This window comes from Rhincodon typus, chromosome 5 (genome assembly GCF_021869965.1).
Source record: "Rhincodon typus isolate 14 chromosome 5, sRhiTyp1.1, whole genome shotgun sequence".
Classification (NCBI taxonomy): domain Eukaryota; kingdom Metazoa; phylum Chordata; class Chondrichthyes; order Orectolobiformes; family Rhincodontidae; genus Rhincodon; species Rhincodon typus.
The window spans coordinates 34,887,382-34,909,020 of record NC_063336.1 but is presented as its reverse complement, the minus strand read 5'-3'; the positions used below and the strand labels follow the sequence as shown (position 1 = coordinate 34,909,020).

Here is a 21,639-nt window from a genome sequence, read left to right as displayed (position 1 = left end):
GCTGACTTGATGGGCTGTAGTGTCTTTTTTTCAGTGCTGTAGATCTCTCTGACTTTGCTACGAACCAATCACTCCCTGTGTCACTTTAGTTCTGATTGCTGATGTGTCTCTGTATCTCTGTCTCTCTCTCTCTGTATATTGCCAGTTTCTTCTGCCCTATCTATTTTACCAATAAACTAGAAAATAATTATTCAATAGTTATTTTGCCTGTCAGTTAATTAATCATTCACTGTTTAATTTTCTGGTTAATTTTCTGGTTAAGTAATTATTCCATATTTACAGTCTGCTCAATTGGATAATTCTATAGTTAGTTTGAATGCAGGAATTCAAGCTGGCTGTTTCTTTCTATTGTTGCTATTCCTTTTTTCTCAGTATCAGTCTTTTTTTTATGACTTCAAGTTTTCACTTGTATTAGAATGAGAAGAAGCTGTCCTGTAACTGACTATGGTCTATTGAATGCAAAAGAAATTGGGAAGCCTCCATACTTTACAGTTGATATTTTTTTATTTAATTGTATAACCCATCATTTATCAATCAAATATCACAGTAAGTTTCCTTTTAGTTTTCTCTGAAACTAATGTCATAACTGTGTGATATAATGTTGTATATTTTGCAAAGGAGGAAAATTTAACTTTAAATAATTGACACATCAGCTTAAAAGATAGCCAGAAGTTGTGTGGCTGATTCTGACCTCAACCATCCATAAAGCAGACCCATTAACCATATTATCTTAATAGCAGCCACAAAAGGGGCCGTTTTGAGTTTGATTACCTTTACACAACGCACTTGTTTTTAGGATATGGAAATGGAAAGTTTTTGAGACATGCAACAGACTGGAAGAAATCCCTACAATTCAGTGTAATTGACTTTGCTTTGTGGAACAATGATTCATCAGACATTACAGCAGCCATCTTAAGTTTGCTGTAAATCTGTGAAATCCTGTTTTTCAAAAATGAGAAGTCCCTGAGGAAGGTCATTGAGAGGCAACATCTTCAGAGAACAATGTTTTCAGTAAGAGTTTGCTTCAAGAATCATCTACAGATTGTGTCCTGTTTCAGCACAACTAACTTTTTATTCGTTCCTGGGATGTGGGTGTTGCTGGCTGGGCCAGCATTTGTTGCCCATCCCTAGTTGCTTTTGAAAATGTGGTGGTAAGTTGCCTCCTTGAATTGCTGCAGGCGGATACTGCTGGAATTCCCTCCTGTAAGTGTACCACAGAGACGTACTGAGGCTTTATCCTTGGAGGAGTTATTCTGTCGTCTCTGTATTGGTCATAATCTTAGTATCTATAATTATTTTGATTAATAGACTGTATTTCTTTATTATTAAGCATTCAATCATCATTTTTAATCTTGTTTAACCTGTTTTTAAAAAATGTTTGCCTGCTGGAATACTGTAACTTAAAATCATATAAATTGGAAAAAGAGGGTCATATTAATTCACAGTTTACTGACTATCAAAGGGATATGTGGTTGATGCAGAAGTAGACTTCATGTACAAATCAAATTGTTCTCAGATATGTGCTGTACACTGAATTGATGCTGATGTGAACTGCAGTTCCCTTTCAGCAATAAAAATATGCACAAAGCTCGATTTGTTTTTCATAAACTTGCCGTAGACGCTTTTCTGGAGTGTCAGTTGAGCCTCTGTCATACAGAAACATGCTTGTAAACTAAAGTGCAACAAAGATGACTGCAAAAGGGGAGACGGTGTCATTGTACTAGCAATCCAAAACCCCTGGTTAATGTTCCGAGGACATGGGTTAGAATCCCACAGATTTGAATTCAGTAATGGTCTGGAATGAAAGCTAACTTAATAGTGACCATGTGGCCATTGTTGCTTATCATTTGGAAAAAAAACCCATCCAGTGCACTAATGTCCTTTAGGGAAAGAAATCTGGCATTTTTACCTGGTCTGGCCTACATGTGATTACAGAACCACGGCTTTTTTTCTTTATTCATTCACAGGATGAGGGCGTCACTGGTTAGGCAGCATTTATTGCCCATCCGTAATTGCTTAGAGGGCAGTTCAGAGTCAACCACATTGCTGTGGGTTTGGAGTTACATTTAGGCCAAACCAGGTAAGGATGGCAGTTTCCTTCCCTAAAGGACATTAGTGAACCAGATGGGTTTTTCCTACAATCGACAGTGGATCATTCTATGATTCATGGTCATCATTAGATTCTTAATTCCAGATATTTTATTGAATTTGAATTCAAATTCAACCATCTACTTTGGTGGGATTTGAACCTGGGTCCCCAGAACATTATCTGGGTCTCTGGATTAACAGTCCAGCAGTAATGCCACTAGGTCATCGCCTCCCCTCGAGTAACCACAGTAAATGTGGTTGTGTCTTAACTTAGGATTGGGCAATAAATGCTTACCTAGCCGACAATGCCCACATCCTATATTAGAATAAAATAAACTTACTATGTGGTGTTTGAAGCACATCATGTTCTCGCTGAATGGCAGTGTAATTTTGAGGGGCAAAACGGCCTACTTCTGCTCCTAATTTATACATTTGTATGTTTTGTGGAGTTTAATCACTGACTGTATGTGCCTTTTCAGCACGGGTATACATCCCACTGCTGGTCTAATGAGGACCTTTTAAGGATGGATTATCTGGACTAGATTTATCCCAGAATAACAAGCTGTTCAAAATGATGATAAAACCATTATGACCATTTAGCCTACCTTGACAAAGGAATAAATTATTAATCTACCATGGGCAGGTATTTAGATATGGATTTAGATAAACTTTGTTCTGTTTTATTTTCAACTAAAATATTTCGGTGGTCCTTGAAGTACCTATCATCAAATTAAAATGTCATCTTTTTCATCATCTGCAATTTGCAGCTTAATAACTTTTCCAGTTATTTGACAATCAGTTTAGTAATTGAAATTGTCTATTTCAATTGTTCCATTCCTAATTTAGCTTCTGGAAGGAAGTTTTGCTCGTGAAGTCAGCCATGAAGTGGATGGACTAATTTTTCAACCAACTGGGGTAAGATCAGTGCATTTGTATGTGTATGGGGTCTTGTTAAAGTCCCTATTTGAGTGTGTTCACTCTTTATTTGATTAATATGGAAACAGTTGTAATGGGGCCTGTACAAAGTTGCTTTGGTTTCTCATTGCAAATCTCTTCAGTGGTTTATGAAATTTCTTTTAGGATTGTTGAAATAATAATGCAGTATAAATAAAAGTGATTTTATTTAACACTTTTAAAAAAACCAGAATTCAGTTGCAAGTAACTCTGGATTCGTATTGGAAAGATGATCTAAGATGGCTCTAATTGTGAAGTTTTGTAAGTCAAAAGTGTTACTATTAAAAGAGAATGTATAGCTTTTCTTAGAACGTGGCCAGTAGTTTATTTAAAAGTCTCTTGCTGAATGATGCAGGTTGCTATTTTGTTAAGTAAGCATTAATTTTGAAACAGAGTATTTTTCAGATATTCGAAAATGGTCTTTATTTATTCTGCATTTTTTTGTTTTATGCCCTTCCAGAAAATTATGGTTCATAAAAGGATTTTTTTAAGACCAGTGAATGTAATGCATAAAAAGAATGATCTTGCATTTATACGTCAGGCTTTTGTGTTCTTAATATTTCCCAAAGTATTTCATAGCTCAATACATTGATGTTGAAGATCAGTTATTGTCGATTTGTATGCAAATTAAACAAACACAAGGTGCCACAAACAGGCATGAGATAAATTGACAAGTTAATTTGCTTATGGTGGTGTTGGTTGAGAAATAAATGTTAGCCAGGGTATTAGACAACTCCGTGCTCACTGGCACTCTCTTGGTGTAGACCATCGTGTCCTTTTTAGAGGCATCCTTTACAATCACCTGGACAAGTAGACATGGCTTCAGTTTCATGTCTCAGCAGGAAAATGGCATCTCAGACATGCAGCCCCACCCCCACATCCCTGCCCACCAATTAACTGCATTGTAGTATCCACCTAGAACATGTCTCAAATTTTGCAATGTCACTTGAAGCGATAACATTCTTACTCACAAATGAGGGGACAACCTCTGAGTCAAGCCAGGAACCTCCCAGCCTGCCTTCTATAAGCAGAGGAGAGGCAGTAAGTCATTGAGTGCTGTTGTTGTATTAGCTCACTGTGCACAAAAAGCTCTCACTATAATCTGAGGCTTTTAGCCTCTGATGGAATTTTTTTTGTACTGTTGTCAAGATTCTCAATTTTAATGCATTGAGATTTGATATGTTATCAGTGCTGTGACATATGCGATTTTACTGCATTGAGATAGGATATAATTTTAACGTTGTTGTATCTGAAACCCTTTTGTTATGGATTCTCGCCAACTGATTTTGCTGCAATTTGTAATAAATACTAACTGCAGGCTTAGCTGTAGGACAAGATGTAGTGTCCAGTTTTGAGCTTGAGTTCTTGTGAGCTTTCAGTCAAATTAATTATTTTAATTGCCTCAATTTTGTCATTAAGTTGCACTTGATGACAGAGTCCGTATATCATATGTTTAGCAGGTAAGTGAACTGCTGGATGACCCATACATAGGTACTTTTCATCAACTGTAGCTATGAGGTCATTACCTTAGAAAAATTTGTGATGACAAAAATTTGTTTATTCTCTCAACTAAGTGTGCAATTTGATGAATTTATGCATATTTTTGGCTTGCATAAATAGGAACAAGGGATTATTCATCAGTATAGGATATAATATAGTGCCGTTGTTGTGCTTTATCCCCATAACCCTCAGTTATAGTGCTCATTCAGAGAGCCATATGGCTTCCTTCTGCACCAATACAATTCTGTGTCTTTGGTGTTTCATTTAGGAGCGTAGTTACAGTATATTTTGCTATTTGTTAGTGATATAGGATAATTAGGGAACAGAGAAACTCTTTGCACAATTCTTTTCAAAGCAACATGTAAAGCTTTCCCCTGCAGATCAACTAGAGTGCAATAATCTGGAGCTCCTTTTCTTCTCAAACAGCTTTTAGAGTACAAGTGTTAAGAAGGGGATGTTGAACCCCTCTGATAATTAAAACTGAAACACAAGCCCCCAATCTGTTATGGCGGGAGTAGAGGTCCCCTTCTAATAATTAAACCTGAAACACCCAGAGAAGCTCGCCCGACCTCATCTAATCTGTTAAACTGTTGGGGAGAAAGGGAGGTTAAATGAAAGAAAATCCCCAAGATTCACTTTATAAGTAACAAGTAACAATTTATTTATTTAACCCTAACAGTGAACGAATTAACAGAATTACTAACAAACCAAACAATTCCCCTTAACTACTAACTATTTCCTAACTGAAATAAATTCTACTGGTATGCTGTTCCAATAAACACAAATCCCACTTATATAACCCAAGTAACAAGAAAAAAAAAAATTAAAACTTAGTCTCTCAAAGTCTACATGCCTTTCTTCTGCTGTTCTCAAGTCATAAACGCCTTTCTTCCACTGATCTGTCTGTCAGGGATGTTTTCTCTGTGAAGTCTTCCGTGAGGACTCTTAGCTAGAAGTGCCGTGGTATCTTTTATGGATAGATGATGCTTTCTTAGAGAGCTTAGCGATTTCTTGTAAGAGCTGGATGTTTATTTCTCAGATGGCAGTTTACTCTCTCTCAATAAACCCTCTCCTTATATACCTTGGATGACATATCAATTTTCCTACAACAGCATTGGTCCGAAGTCGTCAAAACCATCAGATTTAAATTTAATTGGCTTTCAATCACTAAATGTTTGGTTTAAATTAATTGGCTGATTCCAGCTAGTTGCTAAAACGTCAAAACAAGCCTAAGGTTTCCAATCACATAGCCAACTGATACATGTTTCAATTTCAGAACTGTCTGTACCCCTTCAGCTGCTTAGATATATGTTCTGTATAAATCTCTAAGGTTAGAAAAGCATTTTACTTCTTCAAGGAACCACACACACTTCTCCCTTTATCATTTTTTTAACAAACAAATTCTCGCTTCCTGCATTGCAATTCACGTTTACTCTACATAACTTTGTAACACAAGGCATCCCTGCTGTCAATTAAGATCAATATATGGACCATTTCTTGTATATTAGAAGCCTACTTTTAGCAAAAGCCGGCAGAAAAGTCAAAATTCATCATTTCCTCCAATGGGTCAGTTTGCCTTTCAGCTGACTAAGGAAAAGAGCATTTGAGGACTAGGACCTCGAACCTGAGAATAAAGCCATGAATAGCAGTGATTCCCATACTCATAAATGCTTTGGAGATTTGAATAACTGACAGCAAATACTTCAAAGCATGTGAAAATTACCACCCGTTGTGCCTTTTCAACATCTTTCAGATCAAGTGACCAGGTAGCTAGTCCCAACAGCAGCTTCCAGCAGCATCAAGGTGATAATCACTCGCAGCCAACCTCACTTGGCAGGACATGTAATTTCTATACCTGCCACTAGACTCCCAAGACAACTTTTCTTCTTAGAACTTGGTTGCAGCAAAACACTCCGAGGAGAACAGTGGAAGTGGTTCAAGGATGTCCTCAGACTATCCCAAACATCTCTGTTTCATCAATGGAAGATGCTGGCTTGTGACTGATCAAAATGGAGGACTTTCATTTATGGCTAAGTGAAGAAGTTAAAAATGGTATAAAATTGAAAGAAAAACATAAATATGCTGGAAGATATTTGGTTGGAAGAATGGAAGCACTTCAGTAAAGGATGGCTGTAACACTGAGAAATTGGAGTATGAGAAAAGTAGCAAAAATTATAAAAATACAATAAAAGCTTCTACAAAAACATAAAAATAAAAAAGTAAAAACAGTGAGTATTTAAAGACAGTAGTTTGGAAGTTAAATGAATTTTGGCCTGTATTGCATGGTAAAGGAGTATAATAAAGGAGGCTTTTATGAGCCAACTGGCCACTTTCTCCTATTTCTCATGATCTTATTTTAGGCACAAACACAACATTCTTTTGATACACAACCAATTGTTTTATACTGCTCATTTTTATGTAATTTTAATGTTCATCCACATGGTACATGCACCTGAAATTTAACTGTCTGTACACATAGTTGTAAAATGGTCGTGCAAGAGGCGATTGAGTTATAAGTGCTTTTTGATTGTTATGTATCCTTCACTTTCCCAAGTACTGTTTGTTGCTTGCCTACTCAAATGGTGTAAAACATGATTTGTAAGTGCAAGATTTGTGAAAGGGGAAACATGAAAACATTGTGTCTAATGAGAAGTTGCTGTCTAAGTTAGCTTGGTTAATCACAAATAATACCTTGGGATTAGCAGAAGAAAATAGAGTCAGCCAGTAACCATCAACTTGAATAGGACATGTCATAAGGATGAGAGGTGACTTGATAAAGATGTACAAGATGATGAGAGGCATAGATAGAGTGGATAGTCAGAGACTTTTTCCCAGGGCGGAAATGACTATTACGAGGGGGCATAATTTTAAAGTGATTGGAGGAAGGTATAGGGGAGATGCCAGAGGTAGGTTCTTTACGCAGAGAGTGGTGGGCATGTGGAATGTGCTGCCGGCAGTGGTAGTGGAGTCAGATACTTTAGAGACTTCTAAGCGACTCTTGGATAGGGACATGGAGGATAGTAAAATATAGGGTATGCAGGGTAGATTGATCTTAGTAGGATAATAGATTGGCACAACATCGTGGGCCGAAGTGCCTGTACTGTTCTGTTCTATGCTGTATGTTATAATAAAGGTTAAGCAGCATCCAATCATGTTTTGGATGGAGAGTGAAAGTGTGGGTCTGATATAATTCATTTTGAGAGTCAACCCTCTCAACAAACACTCTGAAGTCAAAGTACTGCTTTCAACTTTCACATCAAAACAAGTGCTAGGTAAGGTGAGAATCTAGCCATCTCTCTTTGATATTCAATAGCAATTAAGCTATTTGTTACCATTTCTGAATAACCTACCATCAACATCCTGGGTTTAGAAACTAAACTGGACCAGTAATACAGCTACTGAGGGCACAAGAGCAGGTCTGAGGCTGGGAATTCTGTGACATGTAACTTGCTTCCTGATTCCCCAGACCTTGTCCATTATGTACGGTCAAAAATCAAGTCAGTGATGTGATTTTTTTCTTAGAGGGTTGAGAATCTTTGGGACTTCGAATCTTTTCCTCAAGAGATGTGGAAGCAATTTTTTGGACTAATTTTAAGGTAGGGATAGATAGATGCTTGATAAGTAAAGGGATTAAAGTTCATTGGATCAGGTGGGAATGATTAGTTATGGAATTACCCATGATCTTATTGAATTGAGAAGCAGGTTTGAAAGGCCAAATGACTTACTTTTCATATTTTGTACATTCATATATAATTAGGAATGAACAATAAATGCTGGTCTTCACAATGATGTTTACATCCTATGAAAGAATATTAAGGTATCCTGTGTCAGGCCAAAGAGCTTCTGTAAAGGTCACCTACTGATTGAGTAAATTTATAGATATTGGTAGTGAGTGCTTCAGTATGCTCCCAAAATCCAGCAATATCTGGACTAAAGCCTTGCTGGATTTTGAATTCTGTCCAATTTCGCATTAGGCACTTAAAGCAGTGAGAAGCTTGGGTAAATCTGGGGCAGGTGGAGAGAGAAGTTGTTGGGGGTACAGGAACCGGCAGGCATGCAAGTGAGTGAAAGGTAATAAGTCCAGTGCCATGCAATGTTTAGCCAAATTGTCCAGGTAATTTCATTGTAAGAGAATAAGATGTTATTAAAAAATGCATGCATGGCACATTCTAAAAACGTCCAGTTTTCAGACAACTCAGGTTTTTAGACTGCAGCATTTGATAGTGTGCCCGTATACCCATGAAGCATGTCTACCTTTATTGCATGTAAGGGTGTGTTTGCTAACATTTGTACATGTAGCTTGTAGCTGTGGCTGACTTTCTATTGAGAACATTAACCTCATGGAATTTCATCCAGAGCTGTAACAAATATTTATTTTTGTTTTTGTTTTGCATTAAATTCTGCATTATGTACACTGTACATGAGTGCATTCGATTGGCATAAGACACGGGTTACATTTATTTTTACCAAAGAAGCTGTGTGCATTCATGAAGAATCATCTGCTCTTTGACTAATGTATCTGTTTCTTTTGCAACAGAAAATAATCATCAAAGCTGCTTTTCCTGTTTTGATTCTCCATGTAATGGTTCTACTGTTTTTAATTTGTTATGCTTTGTCAATCAATATAATTGCTATGGTCTTTTCCAACTGGCTGTATTGTACAGCTGTATGTAGCAGAAGCATCATGACAGTGGGATAAATACAAACACTACCCTCTTAGTACTGTATTAAACAGCTGTCCTGTCCATGATAATAGCTGTTAAATAAGATAATCGGATATGCATCTTAAGGAAACAAATCAAGCATCAAATTCCTATTTGTGAAACCAAGCTGATTCTTGTTTGAAATGGATGTTTTGCCACCAACAGACTTGCTATTTGTGGTATCCCTGGTTCCTAGACCAGACAGTGAGCCAAGGTAAAATTTGCATTTCATGCAGTAGAGGAGATCCAAAAAGAGAATGAGAGGCAAAGAGAAGGAATGAATTGGTGATGAATGTAAAAGGAGATCCAAAAGTCATCTTTAAGCCTATAAACAATAAAATGGTAGTCAAAGGAAGGGTGGCATCATTACAGATCTTCTTCTGGAGGCATTGGATATAATTGAGGTGTAAATTGAGTACTTTGTATTCACCTTCATGAGAGAAGAGAATGTTTCAAATACAGCAGTAAACTGAGGTGGTCATAGCAATAATGGACAGGCTGAAAATAGGTAAATTGGAAACAATGACAATTAAGTCAGAAATGAGAATTTTTTTCCTGATAGAAAGTTGTCTTTTTTCCTCAAAAGGCAGTGAAGCAGAGATTTAGGATATGTTTAAGGCAGGACATAGATTATTGATAAGAAAGACAGTTAAAGCTTATTGGAAATATGCAGGAATGTGGAGTAATCGGAATCAGCCATGATTATATCGAATGGGGGAATGGATTTGAGGAGCGAAGTGGGCTATTCTTGCTCTGAATTCCTATATTCATATGTAACTTGTATTTATTTAACAGCTTTAAAGTAATGAAATGTCCCAAGACAATTAAAAGATTGGCAATCCTCAAAGTAGAAAAGCAAGTCCACATGAGTTGTATCCTATGTTATTGAGGGAAGTAAGGGAAGGAATTGTGAAGGTTCTGACTGCAATTTTTCAATCTCTCTTGGGTTTAGGAATGGTGCTAGTCCAGTCAGCCTAGTATTGATTGGGAAACAGTAAGCAAAAACGAAATTAATTGGTATTTGGAAAAACGCAGGCTAATAAAGTAAATCAAAACATGTTTAACATATATATGGACTTTCAAAGAGCTGTTTGATAAAGTACCGCATAGATTTATTTGCAAAATTAAAGCCAATCAGTTATAGGAATAGTGGCAATGTGAATAAGAAATTGAGGGACAAAAAGCAGAGTGTTCTGGAAGGTTTAAAAACACAAAGTATTGGAATACTCAACAGATCTGGCACCATTTGTGGAGAGAGAACCAGAGTTCCATTTGAAACCTAACGCATCTGTGAATATGAGGAGTGATAAATGTTATTTTCTCATACTGGGGGTAGGGTGAAGTATAAAGTGATCTTTCCCAGGGGTCGGTGTTAAAACCTTGGTACTTTTCAGATATATACTGTCATCAAGGGCATCGCTTCAATTTTTTCAGATTATGCAAAATTTAGAAATTTGATGAATAAGAATATTAACAATGTTCAGGAGAGCACAGCATTTAAAGAATGATATAGGACAAAAGGAGGCCATTTAGCACATTGGGTTGGTGCTAATTCTTTGATAGAGCTACCTTAGTAAGCCTTTTTGAATGTTGCCATTGAATCTATTTGCATCTCTATTTCAGACCGTAAGTTTGATGTTTTTACAGCTCACTGTGCAAAAGAAAATAAATCTTGAGTTACCTATTATTCTTTTGCTAATCACTTTTTAAATGTATGCTCTTGATGTTCTTCTACTGGAAATGGTTCCTCCTTAAGTTTTTCAGATCTGTTCTCGAAATCTCGATGATATCTCCCAGTGACGATCTCTACCCGGCTTCTTTAATCTCTCCGTGTAACTGAAGTCTCTTTATCCATGGTGTAGATTCCAGTAAATCCCTTCTATACGCCTTTCCAAGGCCTTGACATCTTTCTACCATAGTGAGGTGCCCAGAACTCAACACATTGTTCCATTTGAGTCAAAAGTAATGTTAAGATTCGTGGAATTTTACAGCACGGAAACAGACCCATCACTCCAAATCGTCCACACTGACAAGATATCCTAAATTGATCTAGTCCCGTTTGCCAACATTTAGCCCATATCCCTCCATCACTTCCTGTTGCAGCTAATTCCATACATGCACCATCCTCTGCATGAAAACATTGCCTCTTCGATCCCTTTTTTTACTTATTCATTCATTCACGAGACGAGGCAGTCATTGGCTAGGCCAACATTTATTGCTTATTCCTAATTGCCCAGAGGGCACTTAAAAATCAACCACGCTGCTGGAGTCTGGAATCACATGTAAGCTAGACCAGGTAGGAATAATAGTTTCCTTCCCTAAAGGACACTAGTGAACCAGGTTTTTCCAATTATTGAATTCAAATTCCATCATCTGCCATGGCAGGTTTCAAACCTGGGTCCCCAGACATAATACCACGAGGCCAAGGCCTCTCTGAAATATATCTTTCCCCTCTTACCTTAAACCCATGCCGTCTAGTTTTGGACACGTCTACCCTGGGAAAAAGACCTTGGCTATTCACCCTATCCATGCCCCTCATGATTTTATAAACCTCTATAAGTAACCCCTCAACCTCCGATGCGCCAGGGAAAAAAGCCCTAGCCTATTCAGCCTCTCCTGTCCAACCATGGCACCATCCTTGTTAATCTTTTCTGAACCCTTTCAAGTTTAATAACATATTTCATATAGCAGGAAGACCAGAATTGAACAGTGTTCCAAAAGTGGCCTAACCAATGTCCTGTACAACCAAACATGACATCCCATCTCCTATACTCCATGCACTGCCCAATAAAGGCAACTGTACAAAACGCCTTCTTCACTACCGTGTCTTCCTGTGACTGCACCTTCAAGGAATGATAAACCTGCATCCCTAGGTCTCTTTGTTCGGCAGTCGTCCCCAGGACCTACTATTAATGTACAAATCCTGCCGCCTTCATCACCCTGTCTACCTGTGGCTCCACTTGTAAGGAACTGTGCACCTGAATCCTTAGGTCTCTTGTTTAGCAATACTCTCCAGGGCCGTACCCTAATACAACACCTCACGTTTATCTAAATTAAACTCCATCTGCCACTCCTTGCCCATTGGCCCATCTGATCAAAATCGCATTGTACTCCGAGATAACCTCCTTCTCCGTCCACTACACCTCCCAATTTTGGTGTCATCTGCGCACTTATTGACCATTCCTTCAATATTCACATCAAAATGATTTATATAAACGACAAAAAGCAGTGGACCCAGCACCGATCCTTGCGACACACCGCAGGTCACAGGCTTCCAGTCTGAAAAGCAACCCTCCACTGTCACCCTCTGTCTCCTGTCTTCAGGCCAATTTTGTATCCAAGTGGCTAGTTCTCCCTGGGCTCCATGTGGTTTAACCGTGCTAACCAGTCTGCCATGTGGATCCTTGAGAAACTCTTTTTTTTTTTGTCAAAGGCTTAGCATAACTTTTAAAACTTTTTAAAAATTCTATTTCTCTGTTAATAAAGTCGAGGAAAGCAGAAAGATTAACAGCAAAAGTGGAGCTGATTCAATACGTCCGGCCTCTGGCAGCCCCAAGAAAAAGCTATCTCATCTAATCCCACCTTCCAGCCATTGATTCTAAGCCCTGTAGGTGATGACACCGGATTAGCACTTGATGTGGTTTTTTAAATATGATGAGGGTTTCTGCTTCTGCCATCGTTTTCAAGAAGTGAGCTCCAGACCTTCTGAGTAAAAAGAAGTCTCCTCAACACTCCTCAGTTTTCTACTAGTTAACCTTATGCTTTCTAATTATTGATTTCTCTGATAATAGAAATAAATCTTTCCAATTTACATCTCTTAATATTTTTATGCACCTCAGTGAAATCTCCCCATGGTCTCTTATGTTCAAAAGAATGCATCAGCGGTCCATGCAGTCTTCTGTCACCATTGCATGTGGATTTAACTCTGGCTATTTTTCTCCAGATAAACCATTGCTTTCAGTAGTATTCAGAACTGAGTACTGGTTAGAGAATAAGGTGCACCAAGGAGAAAGTTTGGCTTGGTTCTCCTTTGCTGTCTGATATGACCCATTCACACTGTTTGCATGCATGTAAGGTGCAAGGGACCGTGTTAAGAAATTACACTGTTATGTTTCAGGATGCAAGAATTGTACTGGAGTTCCCACATGGAACTGCATAGGCATTCCTCGGCATTGAAGTGTCTTGTCATCCTTCTATTTGTTACGCTATTGACTGATGAATCAGAAATAAACCTGATGTCTAAAATCACGCTGTTCAGCTACTGACCATTTAGCTTCTTTCTTTATACTAACATCATTTTAGGTGCTTATGTATCTTTTTCTGGTAGCACTCCATAAAGATAAAAGGGAATTATTGAACGTCAATTTGTATAACTGTCTTAAAAGCCTCGAGTTCAGCAGCTCCTCCCTCTGATTGTGATGTGGCACTGAATCTTCATTTATTTTTCTGTGGCTGTTCCTTTTCAATCCCTGGTGCATGGGGTCCTGCTCTGTTTTGTTTTCTTAAACAGCCTTTTCTACTTGTCATGTTGACTTCAAAGACTTAGAGTCATAAAAGGCACGCAAACAGACCCTTCGGTCTAACTTGTCCACACCGACCAGACATCCCAGTCTGACCTAGATCCATGTGCCAGCATTTGGCTTATATCCCTCGAAACCCTTCCTAATCATCTATCCATCCAAATCCCTTTTAAACGTTGTAATTCCTCTGGCAGCTCGTTCCATACATGCGCCATGCTTTGCATGAAAAAGTTACCCTCGAGGTCCTTTTTCAAATCTTCACTCTTTCACCTTAAGCCTATGGCCTCTAGTTTTGGACTCCCTCACCCTAGGAAAAAGATCTTGGTCATTCGTCTTATCCATGCCCCTCATAATCTTATAAACCTCCATAAGGTCATACCTCAGGTCTCCGAAGCTCCAGGGAAAAAAACCCCAGCATATTCAGTCTCTCAATATAACTCGAACCCTCCAGTCTTGACAACATTCTTGTGAATTTTTTCTGCATCCTGTCAAGTTTAACAACATCTTTCTAAAGAAGGGCAACCAGAATTGTGTGCAGTATTCTAAAAGTGGCCTAACCAATGTCTTATAGAGCTGCAACATGACATCCCAACTCCTTTCCTTAATATTCTGATCAATGTAGGCTACCGTGTCAAACACCTTCTTCACCACCCTGTCTACCTGTGGCTCCACTTGTAAGGAACTGTGCACCTGAATCCTTAGGTCTCTTGTTTAGCAATACTCTCCAAGGCCGTACTATTAAGTTTCTAAATCCTGCTGTGGTTTGCCTTACCAAAATGCAACACCTTATATTTATCTAAATTAAACTCCATCTGCCACTCCTGGGTCCATTGGCCCGTCTGATCAAAATCCTGTTGTACTCTGACGTAACCTTCTTCACTGTCCACTACACCACCTATTTTGGTGATTTCTGCAAACTTACCAACCATACTTCCTGTATTCACATCCAAATCATCTATATAAATGACAAAAGCAGTGGATCCAGAACTGATCCTTGTGGCACACTGCTAGTCAGAGGCCTTCAATCCAAAAAGCAGCCATCTACCACCATCCTCTGTCTCCGACCTTCAAGCCAATTTTGTATCCAGTTCACTAGCTCCCCCAGATCTCACGTGATCTAACCTTGCTAACTAGTCTACCATGTGGAGCCTTTTTGAATACTTTGCTGAAGTCCATGTAGACAACATTTACTGCTCTGCCCTCAACAGTCTTCTTTGTCACTTCTTCAAAAAACTCAATCAATTTAGTGAGACACAATTTCCCATGCACAAAACCATGTTGACTATCCTTGATCAGTCCTTGCCTTTCATGCACTTCCAGGGTCTCTTTTCCTTCACCCTCCATAAAGCTGTATCATTTTAGTTCATATTTCCTTATCTCGTTGTTCTTATATCATATTCATATTGCCTCATCTCATTGTTCTTGTATCACTTTGCACATGCAACTTGAAGCCTAAAGCTTCAAACACCATACAAAATCACTTGATCACCAGGTGCTTTCTGCTTTTATTTTCAAGATTTGCCAATAAGGTGGTATTAGCAAGAGGTTCAAAAGGGTGTAACACTTGTCATCTGTTTTGTTTTCCATTGGTGTCATTTGGTAGTCCTGCAAAGCTGTGAAACACTAATCTAACTTTTTTTAGATCAGTCCTTGTTAAAGATGCGTGTTTTGTCATAACAGATTATTGTCAAGTTAGTTAGCCTTTGTGGTACAAATGTATGACTATCCACGCTTTGGTCTCTAAAGGTGTTGCTCAATATGTCTTTGGGGTTGGTAAAATGGCAGCTAATGTAGCTATTAACTTCCAGTCTGCAGGTGAAGTCATGAGTAACATGCAGCCTCCACTTGTTTATCACTAAGAAGTAGCCTTTCAAGGTAACTGCAAAGGGACGGAAAGCTGTTAGTAAGCTTTTAATGTGGCATTTGAAGCCTTTTTGGAGTAATCAAGAGCAGTGAGAGATGATAATGAAGTCTGTTTCTGCGGCCTGGAGACTGATAAGGGGATGTCATGAATCAGTTGATGGAATTCATGTAATTACATTTTTAAAAAAACATAAGTTGTTTGTAATTTGTTTTTTGCTTGACCAGACTTTGTTGTCAATGTCTTCTCAGGGTTGGTGCTTATAATTGATACGGTTATTGCTCTCCAGTAGTGTGCTGCACAGATAGCAGGGTTTAATGAGCTAGATCAGTGGGAAGAAACCGGTTTTACAGTGTATTACCTGCCTGGATCACAGGCATGGATGATGTACTAAATTCTTAAAATTTTCTAGCCAAGGGGATGTCATGGGGGGAGGGGAGGGGAGGAGGGTGGGTGTAGGTGTGTGATTTTTTTTTAAAAAAAATGATAACAGGGCGTACAATTTTAGTTTGAAGCTGCCCCTTGAGGTTGGGGAATAAAAGGTGCATATCTAGAGAAAACCTGTGCTTTCAAAACCTGAATGTTGGGAGTAGGGAGTGGAATATTGCTGGTTCCTAATAAATCTCAACAATGTTAAAGATGGACCTCTAGTGTCGTATTGCATTTATGATGCTTCAGGGTTCCTCAGAGCAGTCAGAAAGGAATAATTGATCATTATTCCTGGGTTGAGTTTATGGCTCAAAGTGGGATTGCTGAGTATTATAATACTGCAAGAGAAAGCATTTCCACATTTTTTAAGGATTATATGAATTTTTATTTAGTTCTTGTGAAGAATTTAGAAACAGTGAGGTTTCATGACAAAGTGTTTGATGTCCACTGTGGCCTTAAATTCAATTTAAGGTTCGGTGAGAAGGGATATAGATAGTTTAAGTGAGTGGGCAAAGGTCTGGCAGATCAAGTACAATGTTGATAAATGTGAAGTCATCCATTTTGTTAGGAATAACAGTAAAAAGGACTATTATTTGAACAGTTAAAAAATTGCAGCATACTGCTGTGCAGAGAGACCTGGGTGTCCTTGTGCATGAATTGCAGAAGGTTGGTTAGCAGGTACAACAGCTAATTGAGAAGGTAAATGGAATTTTGTCACTCATTGCTAGAGGGATTGAGTTTAAAAGCAGGGAGTTTATGTTGCAGCTGTATAGGGTGCTTGTGAGGCTACACCTGGAGTATTGAGTGCAGTTTCGGTCTCCTCACTTGAGAAAGGACATAGTAGTGGCACTGAATGGGGTGCAGAGGAGATTAAGTAGGTTGATTTCGGAGTTGAGAGGATTAACAACTGAGGAGAGACTGAGTAGACTGGGATTATATTCATTATTCAATTTAGAAGAATGAGGGTGGGATCCTATAGAAATGTATAAAATTACAAAGGCAATAGATAAGATAGAAGCAGGGAGGTTGTTTCTGCTGGTGGGTGAAACTAGAACAAGAGGACCTAACCTCAAAATTAGGGGGAAGCAGATTCAGGACTGAATGGAGGAGGAACTTGTACACCCAAAGGGTTGTGAATCTGTTTAATTCCCTGCCCAATGAAGTAGTTGAGCCTTCCTCATTGAATGTTTTTAAAGCTAAAGTAAATAATTTTTTGAACAGTAAAGGAATTAAGGGTTATGGTGAGAGAGTGGGTAAGTGGAACGGAGGCCATAAAAACGTCAGCCATGATCTTACTGAATGGCAGAGTGGGCTTGAAGGGCCAGATGGCCTAGTCGTGTTCCTAGTTTTTATGTACCTACGTTCTTATGTTCCCACGTTCTTATGTTCCCATGTTAAAGGAACTGAGTCCATCTTCCTCACTATAGTGGTGAAGCATATTATTCCGACATCACTTATCCTATTCTGTGTCTTCAGTGCTTTGGATAGTCTTATGAAGGACCTTTTGAAGAGTCATTTATAGACAATACAGAAATATTGTACTCCTTTTCAGATGTTATGGTTGTTGACAAATTCACCATTACATGGAGGATGGTGAATCTTTTGAATTCTTTGCGTTAAAAACTGTGAAACTCAAGGTGTATATGGATATACGAGGCTAGGAATTCAGTTAATAACTCACCTGCTGTCTTCAGAATGCCTGTTCACCATCAAGGCACAAGTCAAGAGTGTGATGCAGTACTTACTATTTGCCTGGATGGGTACAGCTCAAACTGCACTCAGGACCACCAAGGAAAATGTAACCTACTTTAATGGTGCTCTATCTACCTCTTTCAACATTCACTTCCTTCATCACTGACACCAATGACAGCAGTGATTACCATGTACAAGATTGTACTGCAGCAACTTACCAAGGCTCCTTTGATAGCACCTAGTAGTCCTATCACCTCAATCACCTGGACTACGAATCATGGTAGTCCACAAGTTCACAGCCACTCTACGGCAACCACTTACAAGGATTAAAGACCCCATTCCCACAACATGCAGAACGAACATGGTTTACAAAATACCATGCAACAACTGACACAAACATTACATCGGACAGACAGGAAGGAAACTAGCCACCAGAATACATGAATATCAGCTAGCAGCAAAATGGCACGATGAACTCTCCTTAATATCTGTACATTCAGACAATGAAGGCCATCAGTTTAACTGGGACAAAGTAACCATAGTAGTCCAAGCCAAATATAGACACGCACAGGAATTCCTAGAGGCATGGTTCTCCACCCATACTTCAATCAACAAACATATAGAATTGGACCTCATATATAAACCCATACAGATCAAAACTGGAAATGATGGTACTCCCCATAACGGACTGGACAGTATAAATTCCAAGCGGAGTAGAATGCCATTGCTACATTGGAGGCTCCACTGATGATGTCACCTAGCATGGTGACAAAACGTCTGAACAAAAACAGGCCAGCTCGGTGAGCAAGTCAACCAGCTCATGGTCAATAAATGTTGGCCAAATGAGCGATAACACAGTGTGGATTTTGAGGAGCACAGCTGGCCAGGCAGCACCAGAGGAGCAGGAAAGTTGACATTTCGGGTCGGGACCCTTCTCTCTGGCGAAGTGAGCAATGCTCGCATCCTATGAATGAAATAAAGTTGATAAGGTTTAGAAATGGATTAAAAAAGACATTGTTCTAATTGTTTTATGTTGGTGATGAATTGGTTGTTGATTAGAATCTAAAATAGTAATACTACTTAAGGTTGTGGTAAATTGTTTCTCTAAGTGTAACAATGCAACTGTTAGTAGGTACAGTGGACATCAGAGTAGTTGTTTTTCATCGGTGCCACTTGAAATCATTTTCGAAATCATTTTCATCAGGATGTCTGAACACCAAAATGGATAGCTATTACTAATCAACTTGTTTGCAGTTGTTATTACACAACTATGGAGAAGTTAGGATTTGAACCCATGCCTCCTGGCCCAAAGGATATGTTACCACTGTATCTTTAATGGCCCTCCCAAAGTGGCATACTGTTGGATTAGAGGCGGAAGAAGGAAGAGAGAAGCCAAAGTGAACATCGGCCCTTTAGAGAATGAAGCTAGAGAAATAATCAGGGATCGAGAAATAGCAGAGGAGCTGAATAAATACTTTGCATCAGTCTTCATAGCAGAAGACACAAATAGCATTCCTAAATTACTAAATATTCAAGGGGTGAAAGGAGGAAAGGAAATTAAATGCAATAATTGTGACCAGAGCAGAAGTGCTGGGGAAGCTCATCAGGCTAAAGACTGATAAGTCCCTGGACATGATGGAATGCATCTTAGTATATTAAAGGAAGTAGCTACAGAGATAGTGCGCGTACTGGCAGTAATCTTCCAGGAATCCTTAGACTCTGGAAGACTCCCAGAATATTAGAAACCTGTCAATTTAAACCTTTATTTAAAAAGGGAAAGAGACAAAAACAGGTAACTATAGGCCTTTTAGCTTAATAGCTGTTATTAGGAAAATGTTAATGTGTTATAAAGGATGTAATAACAGAACATTTAGAAATACATATGGGTCGGGCAGAGTCAGCATGGCTTCACCAAGGGGAAGTCATGCCTGTTATTTTACTAGGATTCTTTGCGGAGCTAACAAATAGGATACACAAAAGGGTTGCAGTGAGTGTAACATATTTGGATTTTCAGAAGACTTTAAATAAGATATCACACGTTGGACTACCCGAGAAGGTACCACTCGTTGGACTACCCAAGAAAAGACCTGATAGTGTTGGAGGTAGCACATTAGGATGGATAGACAATTAGCTAACTAATAGAAGATTGAGAGTTGGGATAAGAGTACCATTTTCAGGATGGCACCTTGTAACTAGCAGTGTCACAAGGATCAGAGCTGAGGCTGCAATTATTGATAGCATATATTAATAACTTTGAGGAAATGAATGTACTACAGCTAAGTTTGCAGGTGAAACAAAAATAGATGGGAAGGCAAGTGGGGAGGGTGATAGAGTCTGCAGAGGGATAAAGACAGATTAAGCAAGTGGGTAAAAACATGGTAGATGGAACATAATGTGGGAAATTGTGAGGTTATGCGTTTTGTCAAGAAGAATAGAGAAAGGGTCTTGAGCACATTAATGAACTGGTATATTTTTGCAACTGAGAAACTATGACATGTAATTTCACAACTTGCCACTGGTAGAATATGAACTCGAGACTTTTGATTAAGAATTACCAAAAGCACGAAGCCACTAAACTGGTACTAACCATAAAGTGTCATTAATACTTTAATTTGCATTTGAATTTTAAGATCCCATTCTGTACAGAGACCATCACCTAATGCATCATGTGTATGGACACTTCTCAAGACATAAGCAGCTTACTTTTATGTATTGCATAGCTAGGAATCTAAGGGGAAAAAATTATCATGATGTGCTAATGGCAGACCATTAAATTGATTTTGCAGTTTTTGGCAAGACATTAAATATTTCATTAATTTTTAGGGCTTTTTAAATGTTTCTCTCTGAAAATTAGTTCTCCATGCCCTTGAACTACTTATTTAATTAGATATTCTCAAGGAACAAGTGTTAAAACACATTGGATCTTGGTACAGTTTTCCTAATTGTCACTAAACATAATGCTTTTTAAAGTGAAGTCTGTTCAAAGATTACAAGGTGTAGAGCTGGATGAACACAGCAGGCCAAGCAGCATCAGAGGAGCAGGAAGGCTGACGTTTCGGGCCTAGACCCGACACTTTTTTTTTCTGAAGAAGGGTCTCGGCCCAAAACGTCAGCCTTCCTGCTCCTCTGATGCTGCTTGGCCTGCTGTGGTCATCCAGCTCTACACCTTGTTATCTCAGATTCTCCAGCATCTGCAGTTCCTGCTATCTCTGTTCAAAGATTATTGATTTTATGCTGTGAATTTCAGCATCTCTTCGATTTATTGTATTATAATTTTGGAGGATGTGCAATTTACAACATACTTGAGTGGGCAGTGTCTATGTTTAAGAAAATAAGGTTTTACTTTTACAGGTGAACCTCTCAATTTTTTCAGGCACACTTGTAAGCATGCATTGGGTGTCTGCTCGGTATTAATGTTGGCCTCTTGGCAGCAATCACGTCAAAAACATGATCATATTTTGACTTGAGCTCTGTTAGGCAGAGTAGCATGAAAATATGGAAGTAAAACTGAACAGTCATGTAGAACTCACTAACTCTCCTTTAACACTGCTTTCTAAATCTGAAACCTCCACCATCTAGAAAGGTTATGGCACAAGATGTATGGAAGTATCACCACTTGCACGTTCCCCTTCAAGTCTCACACAATCCTGACTTTGAACTATCTCATCATACCTTCACTGTTGCTAGATCAAAATCCTGCAACTCCCTTCCTAACAGCAACGTGGGTATCTGTACACCCCAAGGCCTGCAGTGGTTCAAGGAAGTTCAACTATTTTCTCAAGGGTAACTGGGGGTAGGCAATAAATAGTGCCCTGGTCAGCAATGCTCACATACCATGAACAAATTTTGAAAATCAATAAACTGTTTAAGAATTTTGTTCTTAAGAGCATAT

The 21,639-nt window shown here is 38.7% G+C and overlaps 1 protein-coding gene across 1 annotated transcript in view; it reads left to right on the top strand.

Moving 5' to 3' along the window:
• Nucleotides 1-21,639, top strand: part of rngtt (RNA guanylyltransferase and 5'-phosphatase) — a 261,175-nt gene that overhangs the window by 106,954 nt on the left and 132,582 nt on the right. Inside the window, exon 5 of the mRNA XM_048596726.1 lies at nucleotides 2,935-3,003. Within this exon, the coding sequence (XP_048452683.1) occupies nucleotides 2,935-3,003 (69 nt within the window). The remainder of the gene's footprint in view (nucleotides 1-2,934; nucleotides 3,004-21,639) is intronic.